Source organism: Mytilus californianus, unplaced genomic scaffold, assembly GCF_021869535.1.
Source record: "Mytilus californianus isolate M0D057914Y unplaced genomic scaffold, xbMytCali1.0.p SCAF_9, whole genome shotgun sequence".
Classification (NCBI taxonomy): domain Eukaryota; kingdom Metazoa; phylum Mollusca; class Bivalvia; order Mytilida; family Mytilidae; genus Mytilus; species Mytilus californianus.
The window spans coordinates 91642192-91669808 of NW_026262745.1; the positions used below are offsets into that span (position 1 = coordinate 91642192).

The window sequence follows — 27617 nt, forward strand, 5'->3', positions numbered from 1 at the left end:
TAAAAAATCGCAATAATAAACGCATGCAATAATTTCTGAATTTACAGTACACTATTTTATTGAAAAATAATAAAAATATGCTGGAAAGGGGGGGGGGAGTTGAAATGTTCATGTCTTTGTGGTCTTGGATTTATTTTCCTTCATCAAGAAAGGGACTTGTAAAAATATAAGAGAAATTCAGATGTTTCCTCCCTTTGATTCGAGCGTCACTGATAAGTCTTTTGTAAATGAAACTTGTGTCTGGCAGCGTACAAAGTTTTAAATGTGCTATCTATGATGAGTTTAAACTCTTTTGACATTGAAATCCACGGTTTAACAAAATAAATTAAAAAATTTTCAGCAAAAAATAATATTTTATTTACATTGACAAATATCACAAAAAGAAAACTGCATTGATTGTTGCATTGAAAATAGCAAAACCAAGAATGTTACTAAAGTTATAATGAAATATTATTATTATTATATAATGTACTGTTGTTTTTTAAATGCAACAAAAGTTAATACAAAAATTACAATCTGGTATTTTTTTTACCAGGAAAAGCACAACAGTGATTAAGTGACATACTGTTGACCAACTTATAAATGGGAGTGATTTCATTTTAAGACTTCAGCAAGTAAAAAAAAAACCCAAATACAATGATGTCAAACTTGAAACATATGAGTATTAATCCAAGAACAAAAGAAATAGTGCAACTAAGTCAGCAAGAAATCTACTAGAAAGAGGTAAGCAAGAAAATAAGTTGGTTAACAGTATTTTATCTAAATGTTTAAACTAGATAGCATATTGTATTCTGGTTACACAGTTTAACAGTTTTCAAATGTTCAATGTTTTTTATCCCCACTCGTCAGACCCATAGTTCACAACATGTTTATCTTAAAAATTTGCAATTTCTTCATTTCTATTACATATTTGTGACAGGTAATCCATGTTCAAAACTACTATATACTAGAATTTACAGTCGTCACATAATGGGATAATTTGCTTGTGGATTAACTGTGGCGAGAGAAAAAAATCAAACATCATTGCAAGTGAAAAATCAAGAACAGTATTTTGTGATTTATCTGAAACTAATTATTACTGAACTTTTAACTGAAATTAATCAATATTTAAAAAGAGCCATAAGTACAACCATTTTGCCTGTTTTACACTCAAAAATATTTAATTCAACACCCTAAGGTTGATTGTGAGTGAGTATTGCGCCTTTGATTTCCAAAGATAGTTTTGAAATATTATAGACAGACGACAGTCACAATCACAACAACTATGTTGACAATGGAGGGAGACTTAAAGACAACAGACTATTAACAGTACAACTACTAGTGTATAACAGAACAAATATCAGAAAAAGGTATTGCAAATACAACATGGCAAGACTTGCAGATCTATGAAAGCATTGAAATGCAAGAAAAAACTAAATAATTATAACACAATCCAAATTATGCTAAAATATGTTAAAATGCCATCAGCTGCTTAACTTAACTCATAGCATCCTCTAGTCTTAATTGCATCACTTTTAAATCCTTATAAATAGTATAACAATTTCTGTACAAATTATATGACATTCAAAAATGTAGCACATAAAGACAAACAAACACAGGTGTTACTATTTCTGTGTTTGTGTCCATCAGTGTACCCTTCTTAGTTTTTACCTGTATTTTCACAGGTAACCAAATTAATAGTTTCTTGAATCCTCTGATAATGTAAATATAACTAATAAAAGTACTAACCATTATTTTTTGCATGGTAATTAAATATATGTAAAACATAAAACAGAATTTGCAGTCTACATGGTCTAGGCAGCAATTCCTTATACAATTTGTAAGTTACATTTTTAACTTACAAGGTACATTTATCCTTTAAGTACAATGTATCTTAACATTAGTGACCTATTTAGTCCAATATTCAATTTACTTTATTCAAAGGCATAATTAATAAAAGTAAATATAATTTCTATATATAACAAGAGGCAGAATATACCAACAGGACAATCAATAATTATAAGTCAAAGCAAAACATACACCATGAGCTAGCAATAAAAACTGCCTTGATATAGCTAAATGTGCCAAATATAGTGTGAAGCACCATCCATCATTCAATCAATGGATCTATTTATATAAGTTTATCTTATATTGAATGACAGTTTCTGCTCTAGTCATTTCTAAACTGATATAAACATATATTGAATATTTATTATTATAATACATTCTGGAAGTTAAGGATGTTCGCTCTTGTTTTTGAATTTTTGCCAGATATTTGGAATCCTCTGGTTTTATCCATGTAGTGCCATTACAAATGTTGCTTGCAAACCCATACTTTTCTTTTCATAATTTTATTACATATAGTTTAAAGGCCATATATTATGAAAATCTTATAAAATCCTTGTTATTTTTTTTATAGTTTATGAAAGAAAAAAGGTGCCAATGTTAAATGTATGAAAAATCTAGAGAGAATCAATTCCCATCAAATTTTCAATGGCTTATATCTCGAAAACAAACACACGAACCCTTTTTTCTGCTTGTTTAGTTCCTTTATTCTTATACTTTCAATTTATAAGAGTCTTTTAAAAAGCTTGTTATTTTGAAACAGAGTAGCAAACATCCTTAACTAATAAATTATACTGGGTGTCATTAATCTGTAAAAATAACCAAATTTAAAACAAGTGTGGAAACAGTAGACTGTCTCACCTAATGCATTATTTGATTTAAACTAAATGTAAATGAGCTCTGAGACTGAGATTAATTTTATATGAAACCTGTCAGATACAATAGCATCAAACACAAGGTATATCCATAAACAACTTCAATCAATACAGTAGAAACAAATGTATAAGATATAAAAGTCATTGAAACCTTAAGGCTGCCCTAAAAAGTAATACCAAAGTCTTAATTCTGAAATATTAGTATTAAGTTTGACATCGCAACAAATAATTATACTGACTCAAATTGACTAGCCGAATAATAACATATGGACATAAAAAAATAACAGCAAAGCTGTAAAACAGATCAAATAACTTTCACACATCAGATCACAACAGCAAATCTGGTCTAACAACCTATAATATATCTTTCAATGGCTACAGGTTAAAAGTCAGTCAATATGCTCTTCATTAACACAAGGGTAACAAAAAAATTGTTGACATAAAATAATCAAATATTAAACATTGTAAAATAGGTTGTTTCCCACAATTGTGTGTGGTATTAAAACCTTTTAATCACGTTTGTAATCAGATGTTTTCTCCAAACATTGTTTTGGTGGTGTATCTGGATACTGTTGAGACAGGGGTGTCAGACTTAGTAACATGATGTGTCTCTCATAGGCTTTACTGGACCTGAAGTTGTTGTCTGTTCCATGGAGACGATCCAGTACACCAAGAACTCCAAAACAGTTGGTAAACCTATAAAACAATCAAATCATCAGATACAGTATGCAATATATGTGTGTGTACTTTTGTGTATTAAGGTTCAAGCAAAAAAAAAAAGCAAAGTATGTCAGTTTAATGACATTTGTTTTGTGATTTGCTAGGGAGATTGAAAATCATTGAAATATTGAAAATGTCATGTTTATCTGAATCTACCTAGTTCTAGTTTTACATAATTTTAATTGGTTTTGTACCATTTGCATTAGTGAAATTGGGAAACCGATTTTAGTTTTCAGTGTTTTAGTAATTTCTATTGGGACAAGTATGCTTTCCTTAAAAAGAATTACTTAGCAAGCCTTAAGCCGCTGAGCTAGGGAAGTATTTCTTTAGCTCAGACTGTTAAGAGTACTGACTTCAAACACAGAGGTTCTGGGTTTGAGTCCTGGAGGTAACATTGTCATTTTCTAGTTAAAATCAAGCTCTTCCATTACAGAATCATAAATTTTGACAATGGAAGTCAGCAGTTATATTAATTTAAGACTGCATGAAATATTTATGGTAACTGTAGGAGCTAACTACCAAAAAGATAAGTAAATAAATGGAGAATGTATATATGGGCCACAGATGCCCCACTTGAAGAATATGCATGAGCCAACTTCCACATACAGATGCAGGATTTACATAGTTAACACTGTTTTGTGATTATAAGCATTGTGTATAAGTTTTATAACATTTGGTTGAGGCAAACTAAAGTTAGAGAACGTAAATGACAGATTTAGCAATTTTCCATTTATAAAGGGGCATAACGACACCACCCAATTTCAAACTTGATCTGTGCATTGTGTATAATTTTCATAACATTTGGTTGAGGCAAACTCCGTGTTGAAGGCAGTACTTTGACCTATTAATATAACGGCTGACTTCCATGGTCAAAATTTATGATTATATAACGGAAGAGCATGATTTTCACTAGTAAATGACATAAGTGTTTCTTGTTTTTTATATAGATACGACCGTTGGTGTTCCTGTTTGAATTGTTTTACACTAGTCATTTTGGGGCCCTTTATAGCTTGCTGTTCGGTGTGAGCCAAGGCTCTATGTTGAAGGCCGTACCTTGACCTATAATTGTTAACTTTTTACACATTGTGACTTTGATGGAGAGTTGTCTCATTGGCAATCATACCACATCTTCTTATTTCTATATAAAGTAGAGAACAGACATGCCAGATTTAGCAATTTTTCCATTTATAAAGGGGCATAACTCATAATTTTAATTGATTTTGTGCCATTTCCATTAGTCAAATTGGGAAACTGATTTTAGTTTTCAGTGTTATAGTAAATTCTATTGGGACAGGTATGCTTTCCTTAAAAAGTATTACTTAGCAAGCCTTAAGCTGCTGAGCTAGGGAAGTACTTCTTAACTCAGTCTGTTAAGAGTACTGACTTCAAACACAGAGGTCCTGGGTTTGAGTCCTGGAGGTAACAATGGGATTTTCTAGTTAAAATCATGCTCTTCCGTTACAGCATCATAAATTTTGACAATGGAAGTCAGCTGTTAACATTAATTTAAGACAGCATGAAATGTTTATGGAAACTGTAGGAGATAACTAATAAAAAGATGAGTAAAAAAAAATACAAAATCCAATTTTTTGCCTTTCACTATTTACCACAATCTATATCAGTTTGTTCAGCTCACAACACAACCAAAGACTAATCTCAAATTATCAACAATTGTTTTGGCCATTCTAACCCTAGTCTTGACCAAAATTAATATAAACTGTTTTATTTATTCTAACTTAAATAAAAAATATAAAAATAAGGAGATGTGGTATGATTGCCAATGAGAAAGACTGGATAGAAGGTAATACAGATTGTCTTGGCTATTCTTTCCTCCAGCTAGACCAACAGAAATATCAAATGATTTGGCTATTCTAACCCAAGGCTAGAATAAAAATAGTATAGATTCTTAAAAGTCATTCTTAAGATATTTTGTAAAACTATATATATAACATCTGATTATGACTGTGTGTGATTACACTGAGTTCACATATGACTTACTTCTGATGTGATTACACTGAGTTCACATATGACTTACTTCTGACTGTGATTACACTGAGTTCATATATGACTTAACTTCTGACTGTGATTACACTGAGTTCACATATGACTTACTTTTGATGTGATTTCACTGAGTTCACATATGACTTACTTCTGACTGTGATTACACTGAGTTCACATATGACTTACTTCTGATGTGATTCCACTGAGTTCACATATGACTTACTTCTGACTGTGATTACACTGAGTTCACATATGACTTACTTCTGACTGTGATTACACTGAGTTCACAAATGACTTACTTCTGACTGTGATTACACTGAGTTCACATATGACTTACTTCTGACTGTGATTACACTGAGTTCACATATGACTTACTTTTGATGTAATTTCACTGAGTTCACATATGACTTACTTTTGATGTGATTCCACTGAGTTCACATATGACTTACTTCTGACTGTGATTACACTGAGTTCACATATGACTTACTTTTGATGTGATTACACTGAGTTCACATATAACTTACTTCTGATGGTGGAAATCATGTGCCTCTGGTGATGGGAGGAACGGGAAATGATAACCACTGTGGGATATAGTCGTGGAAACCAGAGCAGCGAAGAACCACATCCAACCTGTAGCTAAGTGTGACCCCATTATTATTGGTCCCATCATGATGGGCATCAAGTTACTGATACAGTGCTCTAAGGGATGAGCATAGATACATATAATCCCTATTGGAGCTGTCCATTCATGGTGTAGCTTATGGAAGTGCTTATAAAGTCTGGGATGGTGCATCAGTCTGTAATATAAAACATAGATACATATAATCCCTATTGGAGCTGTCCATTCATGGTGTAGCTTATGGAAGTGCTTATAAAGTCTGGGATGGTGCATCAGTCTGTAATATAAAACATAGATACATATAATCCCTATTGGAGCTGTCCATTCATGGTGTAGCTTATGGAAGTGCTTATAAAGTCTGGGATGGTGCATCAGTCTGTAATATAAAACATAGATACATATAATCCCTATTGGAGCTGTCCATTCATGGTGTAGCTTATGGAAGTGCTTATAAAGTCTGGGATGGTGCATCAGTCTGTAATATAAAACATAGATACATATAATCCCTATTGGAGCTGTCCATTCATGGTGTAGCTTATGGAAGTGCTTATAAAGTCTGGGATGGTGCATCAGTCTGTAATATAAAACATAGATACATATAATCCCTATTGGAGCTGTCCATTCATGGTGTAGCTTATGGAAGTGCTTATAAAGTCTGGGATGGTGCATCAGTCTGTAATATAAAACATAGATACATATAATCCCTATTGGAGCTGTCCATTCATGGTGTAGCTTATGGAAGTGCTTATAAAGTCTGGGATGGTGCATCAGTCTGTAATATAAAACATAGATACATATAATCCCTATTGGAGCTGTCCATTCATGGTGTAGCTTATGGAAGTGCTTATAAAGTCTGGGATGGTGCATCAGTCTGTAATATAAAACATAGATACATATAATCCCTATTGGAGCCGTCCATTCATGGTGTAGCTTATGGAAGTGCTTATAAAGTCTGGGATGGTGCATCAGTCTGTAATATAAAACATAGATACATATAATCTCTATTGGAGCTGTCCATTCATGGTGTAGCTTATGGAAGTGCTTATAAAGTCTGGGATGGTGCATCAGTCTGTAATATAAAACATAGATACATATAATCCCTATTGGAGCTGTCCATTCATGGTGTAGCTTATGGAAGTGCTTATAAAGTCTGGGATGGTGCATCAGTCTGTAATATAAAACATAGATACATATAATCCCTATTGGAGCTGTCCATTCATGGTGTAGCTTATGGAAGTGCTTATAAAGTATGGGATGGTGCATCAGTCTGTAATATAAAACATAGATACATATAATCCCTATCGGAGCTGTCCATTCATGGTGTAGCTTATGGAAGTGCTTATAAAGTCTGGGATGGTGCATCAGTCTGTAATATAAAACATAGATACATATAATCCCTATTGGAGCTGTCCATTTGTGGTGTATCTTATGAAAGTACTTATAAAGTCTCGGATGATGCATCAGTCTGTAATATAAAAAAACATCAAATCTGAGGCTGTGTTTTAGTTTTAAATACCCGGTATACACAAAAATACAAATTCAGTTGTAAATTTATATAAATCAAATTTAAAGTCAAGGGCAGTGCAAAAGTTTGAAATATAAAAAAAATATGTTTAATGCTTCAGTCTGTGTTATAAAATAATCATGTAATTTCTGGGAAGGTGCTTGAGTCTGAATTATAAAAAGTTTAGTCTCAAATACTCCATTACTCTGAAATATAAACTTAAAATGAAGACAGTGCGTCAGTCTGAGACTCCAAGAAACCTGAAATACTTGTATTGGTTTACAAGTCTATTTAATGTATGCATAATTACTTTAAGAATGTATGTTGGTTGTGGGTTTGGTAATTTCTTTCCTTCCCAACCACCTCCATTTTACGTGTATATTTTATTTTCTTCCAAAATCTCATTCAATGTCAGTACCTTTTCGGTTACAATTTATGTTTTATAGTGACTGAGAAGGGTGAAATCCTTACGTTATTATTTCTGTATTGGTCTTGTATTTGGTCCCTGGCCATCAAGCCTCTAACCAATAAAAAGGCCAATACAGAAATAATCCTGTAATAATATCATATCATAACTGTGAGATATTTCCTGTATGGTGTATTATATATACCTGTGAGATATTTCCTGTATAATGTATTATACCTGTGAGATGTTCCCTGTATTGTGTATTATACCTGTGAGATGTTCCCTGTATTGTGTATTATACCTTTAGGATGTTCCCAGGATCTACAGAGCTTATATTACTTGTAATTTATGTGTATCAACTTTAAATAACTTGTCTATGTTTATTGTACCTGTGAGAGTAGTAAAATCCAATTTCTTCCACCAAACTAAACACAGTTAGCTCTAACAGAACCCAGGCAAATGAAGGCATCTCACCACTAATGGCACAGCCACGCCATTTCATCAAATAAAATCCAAACAATGTCATGGGAAAGGAAACAACAAATCCATTAAACAAAACAATTTTCACAGCCTTCTTTAACTTCTTTCTATCAACCTGTTTAATAAAAAGATCAAATATTTCTAAATGTGTAACATAAGACAAGAAAAGTTTCACAGTCTTCTACATTAATACATGTACAGTACAGCCTGGGACATACTCTGATAAATGGTGGCCCAAAAATTAATGCCCACTATGATGGTCCTTTCTGTCCACCATAAGACCACCTGCTATTTGATTAAAATACAAGGTATTACTATTAATCAAATCACCAGTTAATCACAATAATGGTAACAGGAACTACTGATTGCATTTTATTTAAACCATTTCTCTGTCAGAAGTCAGTTTATTGTTCTAACTGTAAATTATTTTTAAGAATCCATTATATATTGTCAGCTGAAATTAACTTTGATTCTACAATTGACTTACAAACTTTTTACCTCTCAAACACATACAACACATTCGGGGTTCGAAGTTGTCAGTGTTTTCTTCAATAATCACCCTTTGGTCCATGCATAAACAATTCTAGTACATGTATGACGTTCTTCAAACACTTGGAATACACACCCAACGGCCATGGTAAAATACTACCAAACATGCAAGAACTTTCTAGAGAGTCTATTAATAACTAAGAAATCTGCTACCAATAAGTTCTGGTAGAAAAAAAACTCAAAGAAACCAACAAAATAATATAACTTGATTTATAAAAAGGTTTGTTTACTGATACAGGTACCTGTGGCACCAAAAAGTTAAAAAACAAATGAAGTTCTTAGTTATTGGACAAGATAGTGAATACATCATTAAACCTCCTCATGACTTATAATTCATCATGAATAGATGTTTGAGGTTTTTTTTAAATCCAAATAAAGTTCAAAGCTATAAAATCATAATTTTGAATATGTCAGACAAAAGCAAAAGTTCTACATTTTTCTTGGTAAGAAAAATCATTAATGGTAATTAATGATCTTATCTTACAAAAATGGGAAATATGTAGTTTTACTATCAAAGTGAACATCAAAAACATCAATAAAATGTCAATTAAAAATCTCTAGATATGCAGCTAAAACTCCAGATGAAAATTTTCAAATCTCCAGTTATGACTTGGCAATTCAGTCACATGTCTGGAATTTAGGGGAAGATTAATTAACACATCAAAATATGGATAAAAGGAGATGTTCTGCAATTCAATGGCAAACATAACCAAAATATATCTAAAGAGTAACAAACAGTTTAAACAACAGATAGGTGTCTACACTGTTAAGCTCTAAAAGTTCTGAGTCTATAAGAGTCAACTTAAAAGTGATATGGGTGTATAATTAGAATGGTCAGATTTTAAAAGTTTTCTATACTGATGTGTGCATCCAGTTTGATTGTTATCCTCTACAAATAAAAGTATTCATTTCTTTTATTTTCTGAAATATTACTGATTGAATTCTTTCAAAATAGGTGAAAACTTGTATAGAATTGACTGCTTCGCTGAGCGCAGCTAGATACGCCCGCAGAGGTCCAACCCTGAACAGTTGGGGCAAAAATGGACATAATATTCAAGCTTGATTCAGGTCTGAATTGTAATTAAATATTTGACATATTATAGGTTTCTGAATAAATGTAGTCAAAGAACTTGAAATTGGTTATATGAATTGAATTTATATTCAATTAAACATTTCTTGCTGATGTGCAATACTTAATAAATCTGTTGTCAGACTATAAACAAATAAAGTTCAATTAATTCTCAATGTCATATTAGAAATTTATGAAAATAAAAAGGGAGCTTACATCAATAGATATAAACAATTCACCAAAGTTTCATGAGAATTGGTGACAGCATTTTTGAGTTAATGTCCGAAAACTGGAAAATCACCCCTTTTTTTAATAAATAAAACCCCACAACTCAGAAATGTAAAATGTAAAATTTATAAAATTCTAAAGGGAGTTTACATCAATACATACAAACAATTCACCAAAGTTTCATAAGAATTGCTGAAAGCATTTTTGAGTTTTTGTCTGAAAACTGGAGAATCCCCCCTTTTTTATGAATAAAACCCTGTAACTCGGAAACGTAAAATCTAAAATTTATAAAAATCGAAAGGGAGCTCATGTCAAGAGATATAATCAATTCACCACAATTTCTTGCAAGTTGGTGAAAGCATTCTTGACTTATTGTCAGAAAACTGGAAAATCCCCCTTTTTTTAATGAATAAAACCCCATAACTCGGAAACGTAAAATCTAAATTTTAAAAAAAACGAAAGGGAGCTCACGTCAATAGATATAACAATTCACCAAAGTTTTATGCAAATTGGTTAAAGCATTTTTGAGTTAATGTCCGACATGTTGATGACGGACAGACGGACAACGGTATACCATAAATGGGCATATAAAAATACATAAAATCGGCAAAAAACATTCTTACATTTGTCTTAAAAATCATCAAATCTCCAATTTCAAATCCATAGATTTATCTTAAATAAGTAAAGTTGTTAAATTATAAATTTCCATTTTAATGATATAAAATAATCATATGGTCACCGACAACATTTTTGGTGTATTAACCATTCTGTTATCTTGTTGGTAGTGAAAAACGTCGAAAATCAACGTTTAACGGCCTACAACGCAATGATGTAATGATTATTTCAACATTTTGTGGTATTTTTTCACCTAGAACAGCACTTAGAATGATGCATACTGTTAAAATGAAGTCACTGATCATATGTTATAATTTACATGATTAAAACGGAAATTTTAGTACCAACAATATAGTCTTTCAAGGAAAATCTACGGATTTGAAATTTGATGATTTAAGACAAATTTAAGAATTTTTTCACTGATTTTATGTGCTTTCTACACAAATGTTCACATATTTTGAAAGAAGTCAATCAGTTATATTTTAGAAAATAAACCAGATAAATGCATTATTATTTTGATTTTCAGTTCAAGTTCAACGAGCCAAATTAAAGTTGTATGCAAAATGGTAAGAAAATCTGTGACATAACCCATTAACTGTCAAATGACTGTTAACTTGACCTTAAATGAACATTAAGGCGGTACCAAACACCTTGACTAAAATTAATTTGGCTTGTTTACTTTTCATAAAATTTTGTCAAAATATCTTCTCTGACCCTTTGACAAAAATATAAAAATTTCAAAAAACTTGAACCACACACTATATCGGAAAAATTTCATTCAATATATACCAGTTTGACAAACACTAATTTTGATCATTGAGAAGCTTGATATCTCCTTAACAATAGAACGTGATTAAAACGTTCAGCTGATTTTTATAGAGTTATCTCCCTGTAGTGTTTTGTACCACCTTAACTGAATTCTTCCATATCACATGATTATAAACGTGTTACCCAATAGAATTGTTTATCACTTATGTAAGTTATAATAACAATAATTAATTGTTGTCAATGCATGAGTATTTACAACTTACTGGTACATTTTTGTCTTCTTGAACTTTATACTTTAGCAGAAAACCAGGTTTTCCTGTGGCATCTAAGATCAGTAATAAAGCATTGGCACCCCATATTACACCATTAGTGAATAGAATTGTTCCTGTAATGATAAATCACATGTAGTAACACTGAGGCTGATTTGTTCAGCAACTGCCACCACTTTGGCTGTTTTCTGCTCTTTGGTAGGGTTGTTGTCTCTTTGACACATTCTGCATTTCTATTCTCAATTTTATGTCATATTAGTTGTTTACTATGCCAAAGGCATATTTTTTGCATCATTTATTTTTGTTCACCAATCTTTTTTGGGTAACATATACGTAAAACGTTAAGTGTAAGGCACTTATTGCATGGGTTTAAATACATGCAAAATCGTTTGTTGGTGTGGTTCATAAGTGTTTCTTGTTTTTTTATATAGATTAGACCATTGGTTTTCCTGTTTGAATTGTTTTACACTTGTTAGTCGTTATTGGGCCCTATATAGCTTGCTGTTTCGGTGTGAGCCATGGCGCCTTGTTGAAAGTCGTACCTTTAACTTTAATTGTTTACTTTTTATACATTGTGGCTTGGATGGAGTGTTGTCTAATTGGCACTCATACCACATCTTCTTATTTATAAAAACATATTTATAAAATGTGTTATTTCATTTACTTTTTTAGCATTTCAGAACAACTGTTATGTTTAACACCCCTTTAAATTCACAAGTTTTGGGCAGTCAAAAGAGACCTTAACCAAATTTTTCTGGTTTGCTAATTATTTTTCAATTAGAGTTCAACCTTTCTTCTCAAAAACTAAACAAAGAAATCAAGTGTGCACAGTTCTAAAGTAAATGTGCAAGGCCTTCAAAAATTGCTCCCTGGAGGCTTGTAAATGTGCAGTATTTTGAAGATAACAGATAAAAGAGAGATTTTTATTGTCCATGAAATTATGCTTTTATGAATAATAAAGACAACTTTTAATTGCAGACAATAAAACACTCTATTAGAGCAATGAAGTCAAAAGAAAAGAAATTCAAAAAAAAGAAGAAAATAAGACTTTTTTACCTACCGGTATATAAGTAAAAAAAAAAATCTGAATGTCTAAGGGATATAACTCTACCTCCAACACAATTTAACTGTATCAGTAAATAAAAAACACTAGTATTACCCCTGACTGTAGGTGGGGAGGGTAGAGGGCATATGCCCCCTATGATTGAAAAAATATTTTAAGCTAACAAGTTAAAAGCCAAAAAAATCTATTTTTACCATTATTTTAAATTATGCTTCTACCCCTATCCTTGAACCCTAAATCCACCCCAGGGAACATTAACTCTTATGTGATGTCTATTTCTTATATATATGCCCTGCAAAAAAATCTGATGGGGCACAGTGAGAGATCTAATTCTAATAAAAGAACAGAGTTCTAATGTCCCCGTGCATTGCACATATTTGATCTATCCAACTTCCAAAGTACAAGGGCAATAACTAAAAAATACACTTTTCTTTGTTCTTTAAAACTGTTCATAAATATCTTAGAGAAATGAATGCTTCAGAGTAAATTCAATGTGATTTCCAATATAATTAATATTTCCAAGGGGCATAACTTGTTAAAAATATTTGATCAGCACTTATTTTCGAAGGTGTCAAAGATATTGTTTATATAAACCTATGATATAATTTTCATAAAATTCTGGCAAGAATTGTACCCATGAGAGCGCTAACAATGCAATTTTACATACAATTAATATTTCCAAGGGGCCTAACTCTTTTAAAAATAATTGATCGTCAATGATTTTCGAACTTGTCCGAGACATTGCTGATATAAACCTACAATGTATGATATAAGTTTGTTAAAAATCTGTCTAGAATTGTACATGTGAGAGCGCTAACAAGACCGAACAGACGGACGCCCGGTATTTCTATGTCCTCCTGCAACGCGTTGCGCGGGGGACAATAAGATTGGAAAATTCACTAGCAAGGTGATTTGTAACTGAAACACTGTGTGGGTACTGTACATGTAAATACATGTAATTCACAGATACAAATGTACAATTCTCTTCACCAAATACCCCTAAATATAAATCACAGGTACAAATGTACAATTCTCTTCACCAAATACCCCCAAAATATAAATCACAGGTACAAATGTACAATTCTCTTCACCAAATACCCCAAAAATATACAAACAGGTACAAATGTACAATTCTCTTCATCAAATTCCCCAAAATATAAAAATACATTGAATGTAACCTTTTCAACCAGGATTTGCTTTCTGAACAGTTAGACCTTACCTATAACTCCTACTGCCAGATCATTCCTTCCAAACAGTTAGACCTTACCTATAACTCCTACTGCCAGATCATTCCTTCCAAACAGTTAGACCTTACCTATAACTCCTACTGCCAGATCATTCCTTCCAAACAGTTAGACCTTACCTATAACTCCTACTGCCAGATCATTCCTTCCAAACAAGTCATACACACTGTCCCATAAATTCTGCCAGAAATTCCCAGATGCTCCCCAGAATTGTTGTAGATGCCTAAATATAGTAACATATTGACAGTTAAACAGTACAGAGGTCACAATATTCATACTTCTTTTCCACCAGTAACGTTTTATAAATTTATCATATAGTAGAAGAAGTATCAGTTTGAATCTCCATGTTGTGATGTCTACACAGCTGTAGCGTTCATACAGAGACATCTATTGAAATGAATATAACCTTTTGTTTAAGGTCAAAGCCGTTGAAAATGTTCAAAGAAATCTACGTTAAAATTTCAATATAAAAATTGTTCAAGATGATATGAACTCCGTTAAAAATTTCACTATTATAAAATCTTAGCTTAAAATGTTCAATATGATATATTCTCCAATGAAATATTCAATATGAAATACATGATATAATCTCCAATGAAATGTTCAATATGATATAATCTCCAATGAAATATTCAAAATGATATAATCTCCAATAAAATGTTCAAAATGATAAAATCTTGGTAGATCCATCCATTACAGAAATCTCATGTCATCATCTGATATAACATGTATTTGAGGCTCTTAATGAGAAAATGTACATAAAAAATAATTTATTAAGCTTTTTCTTTTAATAACTGGACCTCTCTCTGAGTTGTTCTACCTATCCTTATATTCGCTATAGTTGAAAGATTAGGCACATATATTTACTATATCAATAGATGTTAAGACATTGTTTTTTAACAGGCTAAAGTTATAAATGATTCCATGTATAACCCTGGTAGTCTGAAGACTTATTATTACTTACATATTAACATATATCTTCAGGTTATACATCTAAAAACTAAAGTACATTGCAGGAACTATCTAGTTCATTTAAAAATAAAATGCTTCGCTGAGTGCAGCCTGATACGACCGCAGAGGTCAAACCCTGAACAGTTGGTACAAATTTGGAAACAATATTCAAGCTTGATACTGTCTGAATTTGGATTGTGATCAAATTTTTGACATAATATAGATTTCTGACACAAAATAAATGTGGTCAAAGATCTTACAAATATATTGCGCAATACTGTGCAATTGAAGATTTCTTCTTGAAACTTTTCAAAAAATCTAAATTTGAAAATTTTGAAAAAAAAAATATGAATCCTCTGAAAAAATTGGAAAAAAAAATCCCCCGTCCCCCAACTTTTTTGAAACCCCCCTTGGAGCAATAACCCCAAAACTCGATCCTAGCCTTTCCTTTGTAGTAAGGAACCTTGTAGTACAATTTCAGAGAGATCCATACACGTAAACACAAGTTATTGTCTGGAAACTAGAAAAATGCTTGTTTTTGGCCCCTATTTCCTACATATTTGGGCAATTAACCCCAAACTCAATCCTAGCCTTCCCTTTGTGATATGGAACCTTGTGGTACAATGTCAGAATGATCCATACACTTACACACAAGTTATTGTCTGGAAACTAGAAAAATGCTTGTTTTTGGCCCTTAATTCCTATAAACTGTTGGCCCCATCACCCCTAAAATAAATCCCAACCTTCCACTTGTGGTATTAAACATTGTCTTACAATTTCAGAGCAATCGAAATACTTATACACAAGTTATTATCCTGAAACTAGAAAAATGCTTGTTTTGGGCCCTTTTTGGGCCCCTAATTCCTAAACGGTTGGGACCATCATCCCCATAATCAATCCAAAACTTCCTTTTGTGGTATTGAACCTTCTTAATACATTTCATAGAGATCCATTCACTTAAACTAAAGTTATTGTCCGGAAACCAATGTGTCTTCGGACGACGACATCATACCATTATACGATCCCAAAAAATGTTTTGCGGTCGTATAAAAATGGGGAATGTGTCCATCAGACACAGATGATGCCCCCGCTTGCATATCATATGAAGTTATAAAGGGACATAACTGAAGAACGGTAAAAGTGACGCTACCCAAATTTGTTCTTGATCTGAGTTTTGTGGTAATAAGTATTGTGTATAAGTCTCATAACATGAGGTTGAGGCTAACTTAAGTTAAAGAACAGAAACGAAAAATTCAGCAATTTTTCCATTTGTAAACTGGCATAACTCTAGAACAGTAAAAGTAATACAACCAATATTCAAATTTGATCTGTATTTTGTGGTAATAAGCATTGTGTATAAGTTTCATAACATTTGGTTAGGGCAAACTAAAGTTAGAGAACAGAATTGAAAAATTCAACAATTTTTATGTTTATAAAGGGGCATAACCCAAGAACGGTAAAAGTGACGCTACCCAATTACAAACTTGATCTGTATTATGTGGTAATAAGCATTGTGTATAAGTTTCATAACATTTGGTTGAGGCAAACTAAAGTTGGAGAATGGAAACGAAAAATTCAGCAATTTTTCAATTTGTAAAGGGGCATAACTCTAGAACTGTTATAGTGACGACACTAATTTTCAAACTTGATCTGTGTTTTGTGGTAATAAGCATTGTGGATAAGTTTCATAACTTTTGGTTGTGGCAAACTAAAGTTAGAAAACGGAAACCAACTTTGGGACGTAAATACGGACGGATGTACAAGGGTAAAACTTAATGCCCCCTCTGCTACGGCGGGGGCATAACTATCTAATTCTAATATCTGTAAAGGGAGCTTCTTTAGTTTTCACAAGATACGAAAATATTACATTTTATTGCTTCCTACAGTTTGTGGGTTTTTGGGGTTTTTTTTGGTGGGGGGAGGGCGTCCTTTATAGGTAAATGCTAAATTTATTCCCATATATATATCATTAGTAAGTGATTTAGAGTCAATAATATTCCATAAACTTGTCAACTGTTGAAGTCTACTTATTGACTGACAATTCTTGATATTACTGTCATGACTGTTGTCCCATAGTCTACAACTATGTTGCTACAAAATACTCACCATACAACAGAATTTCTGAATGCTATAAATATCAAAAGTGGTGATCCTATAACAAACAAGGCTTTCTTTACAGAGTCAACAAGCTGAACTCTTCTGTTTTGATCTGTAACCATGTTAACTGGTGGTGAAGGTTGTACTTCAGCCATCCTCTGTAAAAATAAACAAAAATAAACAATGAATCCATCAACTGTTTACATAAACATGAAACAGTGTTGACTCCAAAGAACTTTTGTATGGTGCCTTGATTAGTGTGTGATATTCAACTGATTCATCTTTTGTGTTATGAATTTGTGTTATGCTAGCTTGTAATGCAATGCTGGTTAACTTACTTTAAAACATATAACCTTTTAAATGTGTCAGTAAGACAAGTGTCAAGCCCCTGTCGCATCCTTATTGTTGCCTAATTGCTAAATGAACATTTTTCAGACTTCCTTTAAGTTAAAATGGTTAAGGGGGACATAGACTGGTAACACTTGTCTGATTTGATGGATTTATAGTGTGGCTATCAACACCGATAAATACATAATGTAGTATTTTGTACATGTATTTGTTGTATGGGGAGAGTCAGTCATGAAATTGTTCTAGCCAAATAGGTACATACTAGATCTATACTTAATTCTGTGAAAAGTTGGTCAACATGCCATGGAACGAAAAACAAACTCCATCTATAGGCCATCATCATACATTAAGGTACACATACCAAAAATCATATTTATATCTATACGCAGGTTTAGGGGGAGTTTAGATTCTGTGAAAGTTTCATAAAATTCTTTCAAATGGTTTAGGATCCCTGAGCAGTTGCTGATACATAAGTGGGACTTTTTATATAAAATATGTTACCGGGTAATTGCACACACACTTGTATGATAATCAAGTCCCAGAAGGTTGATACATGTACCCCTATGGAAAAACTTGGTTCATGCTGATTTGGTGAATTACTTATTGACCCTCAGACTGATCATTTGCTGATGAGATGCTTGAAGGTATAGTTTGTTGTGTCCTGCACAGAGAGTGGTCTTTAGGAAGCATCTTCATTCTACGGTACTTATACTACTATTACTCATAGTAAGGCCTTTTCATTGAAAAAAGGTTAAAATTCTGATTTTTTTTTTTTATGATTTATGACTTTAAAACACAATGGCAGGCCAAAAACTGAAAATACAACTCATGATCTAATAGCAATGAATATTTGGACCTGCATAGTCAAATTATGTTTTATAAAAATTAATTTACAATTTTGACTTGCCTATAAACTACACGTATTTAATGAAAATTTAATAAAGACTTGTTTATGTTTTATAAAATGGGATGAAAACACTTTATTTGATTTCTTAAGTAGATCTATATGGGGTCTTGAAGACTTTTTAAAAAAAATTCTCATATCATATGAAAGCTGCTGTCACTTTATATAATTCTACAATTGTTTGTGTTATTGTTTGTATTTGATCATCAGGTCATCATGTGATCATGTGATCATGCCGTAACCATTTTATGTTAACATGTTTGTGCAATTAATATTGTCTATTAATGTCTCAAATTTTGGTAACATATTAACTGCAACATTTTGATACAGGTCAAATATTTTTTGCTTAACATTAGTTGACTTGTTGAAGTCATGTTTTGTTTTCAGGTAGCTGCAGTGTCTAAATGTTCGACGATAAGATTTTTCTTAAACTTCTGTAAAAGACTTCTGGGTCAATGTGCTTTCAAATTTCAATATAAAAAGTGGGGGTCACAGACCTTGTTTCTTTGTTGAAATACATTGAAATGAACAAAATCACAGTTATTCATAAGGTTATATAGAAAAAATCTAATTATTCCTTATTGAGGAAAAATTAAACAATAGAATTAGTTAAAATTCAATGAGAGAATTGCTTTTCCTAATTCCTTCCGAAATACAAAATAATAAAATGCTCCACTGGGCGCAGCTTGATACGACCTCAGAGGTCGAACCCTGAACAGTTGGGGCAAGTATGGACACAACATTCAAGCTTGATACAGCTCTGAATTTGGATGGTGATTAAATATTTGACACAGCATAGGTTTCTGACACAGAATGAATGTGGTCTAAGAACTTATATTTTTTTAATTTACCTATTATGGTCCAATATCCAAAATCTAAATACATGGTTAGATTCAGCATATCAAAGAATCCAAAGAATTCAATTTTTGATGAAATCAAACAAAGTTTAATTTTGGACCCTTTTGACCTCAATGTGGACCAATTTGATAACGGGGCCCAAAAATCAAAATACATGGTTAGATTCAGAATATTAAAGAACCACATATATTCAATTTTTGTTGAAATCAAACAAAGTTTAATTTTGGACCCCAACTTGGACCAACTTGAAAACTGGGCCCATAATCAAAAATCTAAACACATGTTTAGATTCAGCATATCAAAGAACCCCAAGAATTCAATTTTTGTTAAAATCAAACTAAGTTTAATTTTGGACCCTTTGGACCTTAATGTAGACCAATTTAAAAAAGGGAACCCAAAATTAAAAATCTAAATAAACGGTTAGATTTGGCATATCAAAGAACCCCAATAATTCAATTTTTGATGAAATAAAACGTTTAATTTTGGACCCTTTTGACCTCAATATGAACCAATTTGATAGCGGGGCCCACAAATAAAAAATCTAAATACATGGTTAGTTTCAGCATATCAAAGAACCCCATATATTCAATTTTTGTTAAAATCAAACAAAGTTTAATTTTGGACCCCAATTTGGACCAACTTAAAAACTGGGCCCAAAATCAAAAATCTAAATACATGTTTAGATTCAGCATATCAAAGAACCCCATATATTCAATTTTTGTTAAAATCAAACTAAGTTTAATTTTGGACCCTTTGGACCTTAATGTAGACCAATTTTAAAAAGGGGACCCAAAATTAAAAATCTAAATAAACGGTTAGATTTGGCATATCAAAGAACCCAAATAATTCAATTTTTGATGAAATAAAACGTTTAATTTTGGACCCTTTTGACCTCAATATGAACCAATTTGATAGCGGGGCCCACAAATAAAAAATCTAAATACATGGTTAGATTCAGCATATCAAAGAACCCAATATATTCAATTTTTGTTAAAATCAAACTAAGTTTAATTTTGGACCCTTTTGACCTCAATGTGGACCAATTTGATAACGGGGCCCAAAAATCAAAATACATGGTTAGATTCAGAATATTAAAGAACCACATATATTCAATTTTTGTTGAAATCAAACAAAGTTTAATTTTGGACCCCAACTTGGACCAACTTGAAAACTGGGCCCATAATCAAAAATCTAAACACATGTTTAGATTCAGCATATCAAAGAACCCCAAGAATTCAATTTTTGTTAAAATCAAACTAAGTTTAATTTTGGACCCTTTGGACCTTAATGTAGACCAATTTAAAAAAGGGGACCCAAAATTAAAAATCTAAATAAACGGTTAGATTTGGCATATCAAAGAACCCCAATAATTCAATTTTTGATGAAATAAAACGTTTAATTTTGGACCCTTTTGACCTCAATATGAACCAATTTGATAGCGGGGCCCACAAATAAAAAATCTAAATACATGGTTAGTTTCAGCATATCAAAGAACCCCATATATTCAATTTTTGTTAAAATCAAACAAAGTTTAATTTTGGACCCCAATTTGGACCAACTTAAAAACTGGGCCCAAAATCAAAAATCTAAATACATGTTTAGATTCAGCATATCAAAGAACCCCATATATTCAATTTTTGTTAAAATCAAACTAAGTTTAATTTTGGACCCTTTGGACCTTAATGTAGACCAATTTTAAAAAGGGGACCCAAAATTAAAAATCTAAATAAACGGTTAGATTTGGCATATCAAAGAACCCAAATAATTCAATTTTTGATGAAATAAAACGTTTAATTTTGGACCCTTTTGACCTCAATATGAACCAATTTGATAGCGGGGCCCACAAATAAAAAATCTAAATACATGGTTAGATTCAGCATATCAAAGAACCCAATATATTCAATTTTTGTTAAAATCAAACTAAGTTTAATTTTGGACCCTTTGGACCTTAATGTAGACCAATTTGAAAACTGGACCCAAAATTGAAAATCTAAATACACGGTTAGATTTTGCATATCAAAGAACCCCAATAATTCAATTTTTTATGAAATAAAACAAAGTTTAATTTTGGACCCTTTTGACCTCAATATGAACCAATTTGATAGTGGGGCCCACAAATAAAAAATCTAAATACATGGTTAGATTCAGCATATCAAAGAACCCCATATATTCAATTTTTGTTGAAATCAAACAAAGTTTATTTTTGGACCCCAATTTGGACCAACTTGAAAACTGGGCCCAAAATAAAAAATCTAAATACATGTTTAGATTCAGCATATCAAAGAACCCCATATATTCAATTTTTGTCAACATCAAACTAAGTTTAATTTTGGACCCTTTGGACCTTAAAGTAGACCAATTTGAAAACTGGACCCAAAATTAAAAATCTAAATACACAGTCAGATTTGGCATAACAAATAAATAAATGTGGTCAAAGATTTTACAAATCTAATGCGCTATACTGTGCAATTAAAGATTACTTCTTGAAATTTTTCAATATTTGAAATTTGAAAAAAAAATAATATTTGAAGAATAATTGTTTTTAATTTCTGAAATCTGAAATGAGAAAAAATTGACCCCCCCACAATTTCTTTTTACCCCCCCCCCCCCCCCCTTTTCCCCCAAAAAATTCTTTCCCTCAAGATATGGTCATAATCTCAATTCAAATTACCAATGTGCTAACTTAATCTTTAAAATATGGTGTCAAATCTTTCATATGGATTTTTTTGTAAAAAAAAAAAAGATGCAACATTTGCAGATATTTTTACTGGTCTTCCCTTCCTTTATAAATATGCATTTCTTTAAACATAATTTAAAAGCAGTGTAAGGGAAGTAATCAAAACGTATTTGGATTACCTCCCTTACACTGTTTTAAATTGTCTTAATTGTTCATTAACCATTACTTTATACATAATTTAAAAGCAGTGTAAGGGAGGTATTTCAAATGATGTATTTGATTTATCTCCCTTACACTGCTTTAAATTATGTTTTGTACTAAAGTATTTGTCCATTAACAAGGACAACCTTTTTTTCCCCTTTTTTGCCCCTAATTCCTAAATGGTTTGAGCCATAACCCCCAAAATCAATCCCAGCATTCCCTTTGTGATATGGAACCTTGTGGTACAATGTCAGAGAGATCCATACACTAACACACAAGTTATGTCTGGAAGTTACAAAAATGCTTATTTTTGGCCCCTAATTCCTTAACTGTTGGTACCATAACCCCCAAAATCAATCCCAACCTTCCTTTTGTGGTATTGAACCTTATGGTAAAATTTCATAGAGATCCATTCACTCAAAATAAAGATAGAGTGCGAAAACCAATGTGTCTTCGGACGACAACGACGACGACGACGACTAAGCCAACGTCATACCAATATACCTCACAAATTTTTTTGCGGTCGTATAAAAATAGGGGGTCACAGGCTTTATTTTCTTGAAAAATGAAAAAAAATTTAATTGTCCTATCAAATTCAGTATAATTATCTGCCCTTGATATTAAAAGATTTTTTTCTGAAATTTTTCAATACACTTAACGACACTTAATATTTTGATAGTATAATCTTAAAATTTAAAGTTTTAGATGTTTTTGTTGTATATTGAATGATACATGGTAAAAAAAAATTAATCCACAAAAGTATTTTTGCATTGCAACATGCCCAGAATTGATGCTCAGAAAAAGACACCTGATGCATGATCTACCTTAAACTAAAAGTTTAACCCTTGAAACATACAAAATTAACATAGGACATAGGCAAAATCTATTTGTAGATCATATATTTTTAAACAATTTGGCAACTTTATCTACCGTAGTAGACATTTGTGCTTTGTAATTTTATTAGCTGCCAGTATTTTGTAACTGTACATGCATATGAATTCAGATTTAAATACAGAATATATATTTAAAGATTTTGTTTTCTGTTCAGACACATAAATTGCTTTGTATATATATACAAAACATTATTAGTGTAATCTCAAATAATCAGTTCATAGTATTGCGCATCATTTATTTTATAACCCATACTAAATTTTTCAATGTTAGAATAATTAATATTAATTGATATTCAGTTTTTCAAGGTATTTAAAAAAAATTTGATTTTATTATATCAATAAAATCTTTGACTTTATCTGTTTATTTATGTATAAATATAAAAATAAACAGATGAGTTATGATTGCCAATAAGACAACTATCCACCAAAGTTCAAATGAAGAGGATGTAAGCAATTAAATGCAACCATACGGCCTTCAACAATGAGAATAAATTGCTTCGCCGAGCGCAGCTGGATACGACCGCAGAGGTCCAACCCTGAACAGTTGGGGCAAAAATGGACACAATATTCGCGCTTGATACAGGTCTGAATTTGAATTGTAATTCAATATTTGATATATAATAGGTTTCTGACACAGAATAACTGTAGTCAATAACCAAAAATTCAGGCTACCAAACTACCCTTACTAGGAATGTATATCAATATTGAATTAACACATTTTTAATTTTAGTTTATTTGGCCTAATTATTTTTTTCTCTCCATTTAATACTAGTATATATATATTTTTGTTTGTTTGCTTGGAAGCAGATTCTTGTTCATTTTTATACATAGGACTACAGAGTTGGCATACGTGGGTTCGATTTCCACCATTGGTACATGTAGATGTACATGATGTATTGATATATATATATATCGGCTGGTGCAAAGAGGGTAAATTGGCCAAGTGGCCTCATGTCACATCTGTTGTTCCTGTGTCTAAAAATTCAATCAGCCACATCTAAGTCCCCTGTGATTGCTTTCTTCTTTCTTAGTTTTTTCTTCGAAGTTCAGATATAACAAAACTATGGTAATAATTGTGAAAATCATTATGGTTTTAAATCTCGTTTATTGAGATTTATACTCTGGCTGCATTCCCATATGCTCCATTATACAGTTATAGCATTTGTATAGGTTAAAATTAGTTATACAAGCCAGAGACATATATATACATTTGTATATGAATGTCTCTGTACAAGCTAAGGTTAAACATATTAAATTAGTTAGCTTTCATGTCGATCCGGCCCCAAGTCGATCTGTCCCAAGTCGTTCCATCCCAAGTCAATCCTGCCACATATTTAAAGTCGATCCGTCCCAAGTCAATCCGGTCCCATATTTAAAGTCGATCTGGCCCAAATATAAAAAATATTTATCAGGAATATGGATAAAGATATATATGAATTCACTTTTCAGTGTAAATCATAAATGTTTATGAATTTTATAATATTACAAAAGGTACACATGTAGATGGTAAAAATGTTGGCCTTTGACGAATACTTGAACATTAAATTTTCATAAGATGAGACATTTATTTGAATATGTTTTTTAAATTTATATTAAGAATTCATATAAAAATATATCAATATTTTTATATAAAATATTTGAATTCAAATCAATTTATCACCTTTAATGAATACGGATGATTATGCAGTATGTTGATTATGTTTTTATATTACAAATTTTCAAGACTATTGAGTATGCATAATTATAATCATAACATATATAACAGAATTTAGTACCATCAACATTAATCGGCAGTAATTAGCATTTTTCAATTGACAAGTCTTTCAACTGGTGTAATAACAAATTGTTACATACACAACTGTACAAGCCGATCCCCAAGCTGATGTATACAAACTTTGTTTTTGTTTAAAGTTATAAAAACTTCTCAAATTGAGAAATGTTGTTTGATTTGCCAAATCCTTTCTATAAAAGAAGAGACATGATGGGTTTTTCTTTTAGTATATCACAATTCGATGGTACAAAAAATAAAAAAAAGAACACAGAGAAGACAGTGGTGAAAAGAAATAATAGTACATTTCTTCTTCATGTTACCTGATAAAATATAACAATTAATTATTAGAACTTCAAATAAAAGACCTTGATGCTTAAGTAAATTTTATCAATCATGATTTTAATTGAATTAAGTGATTACGACTGGAGTTAATTTGGTTCACGATCATCAGACAATTGTTGAATAAACAAACCAATTATATACATGTAGACTATTGATTTGATTTAAAAAAGTCATTATGATGATTACATAATTATATGTTCTATTGGATTGTAAATATCTATTTATCTCTTCTATGTGTGAATTAAATAAAAAAAAATTTCCCAATGATATTCCAAGTTATCTGATGCTGCCTCACAAACAGTACCAATCATGATACTCATTTCGTATCGATTTAAAATAATTCATCTGAATGTTAGTATTGTTACTCAAATATTAGGCATACTTCACTTACCTGCTGTCATTAAGCATCGATACTTTTTATAAATTCCGTTTATCCTGATTTAAACAGGTTGGGAACAAACCCTCTACATGGTGTTTTTACCTGTATAGAGGGATAATCCTTCTATAGAAGGATAAAATTATCCCTCTATAAAGGGGTATTTTTGTTTAGACTGGATTTAAAGCAAAATAGGGCAGATTGGCATTTTCTAGTTATATTGGCTATAATCTATAGCATTGAATGCATCAATAAATGCGCTTTATTAAAAATTGGGATGCCCAGTTTTTTGCTAAAGTGACAGAACTTGAAATCTATTGTATAGCTATCTGAACACCTGATCAACAACAAAAGGGACAGTTGACCTTTAAATTTTATGTTAAATCTAACAATACAAATTCTGTTCAGTGAGGCATAACTGAGTAGAATTTACCTGATCATCACAGCTTTCAATTATGATGAACAATAGATTGTATATTCAGTCAGTTTAGCAGTAAACTGGGCATGTACAAATTAAATTAAGTACATCAATTGATGCATACAATGCTATAGATTATAGCCAATATGACAAGAAAATGCCAATCTGCCCTATTTTGCTTTAAATCCAGTATAAACAAAAAAACCGATCTGTAGAGGGATAATTTTATCCCTCTATAGAAGGATTATCACTCTATACAGGTAAAAACACCATGTAGCGGGTTTGTTCCCAACCTGTTAAATATGTCAACAAATCCTTCAAATTTAACATAAATTAGTCATTAATTTATTATGGGGCCAGATCGATGTAGGCTGGATCGACTTGGGCAGGTTAGGTTTGGGGCCGGAACGACCTGATACCAATTAGTTATACAAGCTAAGGTTAAGCATGTTAAAATTAGTTATCAAATACAATGTTGTATAACTCATTAACTGGAGATATAATTATAAAGCTAGTCTAAATTGTTGAGTTAGGGAAGACTTTCCTTGGCTAAATCGGTTAGAACGCTTCCTTTAGATTAAGGGTTCGAATCCCGCTGGTACCATCGATATATTTTCACAATAACAATAACAATGTATGTAAGGGGTCCAAAGTTCACCTTGACAATAATATACTCATTACTTGCATTTGGGTGTGCACATATTTGTGACAGTTTATACCATGCTATGAATATTTATTTAAGGAATAATATTATTTATCCAGCAAGTATTCTTTTTTAAGAACAAATATACATACTGTCATTTCTCCTACTTACGTGTAGAACTGTACCACTGCAAACACACTCGTGGTTACAAAAAGTTGTTTATTTATAAACGGAAACTGATCTTTGACATGCGCACTTATATACGAAAACAAACAAGAGGCTCATAGTTTACAAATAAAAAATAACATTTGTTAGCGGTCAGTAATTATATATTTAACAAAAGTTATTTCTATTATACCTATGTAAATCTAACGCAGGAAAGCACGAAAATAATCGAAATTAAACTAAAACAAAAACAAAAATAACGGATTTCTTGGGGGAAAAGGGGAGGGCAAAATAATGGGCGTGTCCCCAAGTACCTAGGTTGAAAATGTATGGAAATACATACTGTCCAAAGGAAAAGATGCACTAATGAATGATTAACGTAAGGGCTTTCCCCTTAATTATTATTATCAGTAGGCGTATACGAAATTTGTGTGTTCCAAGTTGAATCCATATTCGGCTGGTTTTTATGTTTTTATTCACCAGTATTTATATTTTATGAAATTCTTTTCTTTTCTTTTATAAATGTATATATGTTAATTGTTTTAATCAACCTAATCTTTGAAATCATTTCGAGTATAGTATGTTTTTTATTGAAGTTATAATTAAACTGTAATTATTCTGCCCTAATACGGGCAGTGTGATAAAATTACTTGTATTTGTATTTGAATAGCGCGCTTCAACAGAATATAAAACATTCTAGAGCCACTATGACTCGTTCAAGTGTTATTTAGTTGTGATA

General features: G+C 31.7%; 1 protein-coding gene across 2 annotated transcripts; it reads right to left on the minus strand.

Moving 5' to 3' along the window:
• Positions 1-333: 333 nt before the first annotated feature.
• LOC127716411 (fatty acid hydroxylase domain-containing protein 2-like) lies at positions 334-26950 on the minus strand. 2 transcript variants are annotated; one of them, XM_052222611.1, is made up of 7 exons: positions 26885-26950; positions 17292-17440; positions 14354-14457; positions 11922-12043; positions 8339-8544; positions 5945-6217; positions 334-3395 (listed from the first exon to the last, which is right to left on the minus strand). In XM_052222611.1, the coding sequence occupies exons 2-7, from the start codon at positions 17435-17437 to the stop codon at positions 3209-3211; spliced, it is 1038 nt and encodes a 345-aa protein (XP_052078571.1). In that variant the 5' UTR covers positions 17438-17440; positions 26885-26950; the 3' UTR covers positions 334-3208. The 2 variants fall into 2 exon arrangements, with proteins under 2 accessions (XP_052078571.1, XP_052078570.1); XM_052222610.1 differs by having other exon boundaries at positions 26866-26944.
• Positions 26951-27617: the final 667 nt, after the last annotated feature.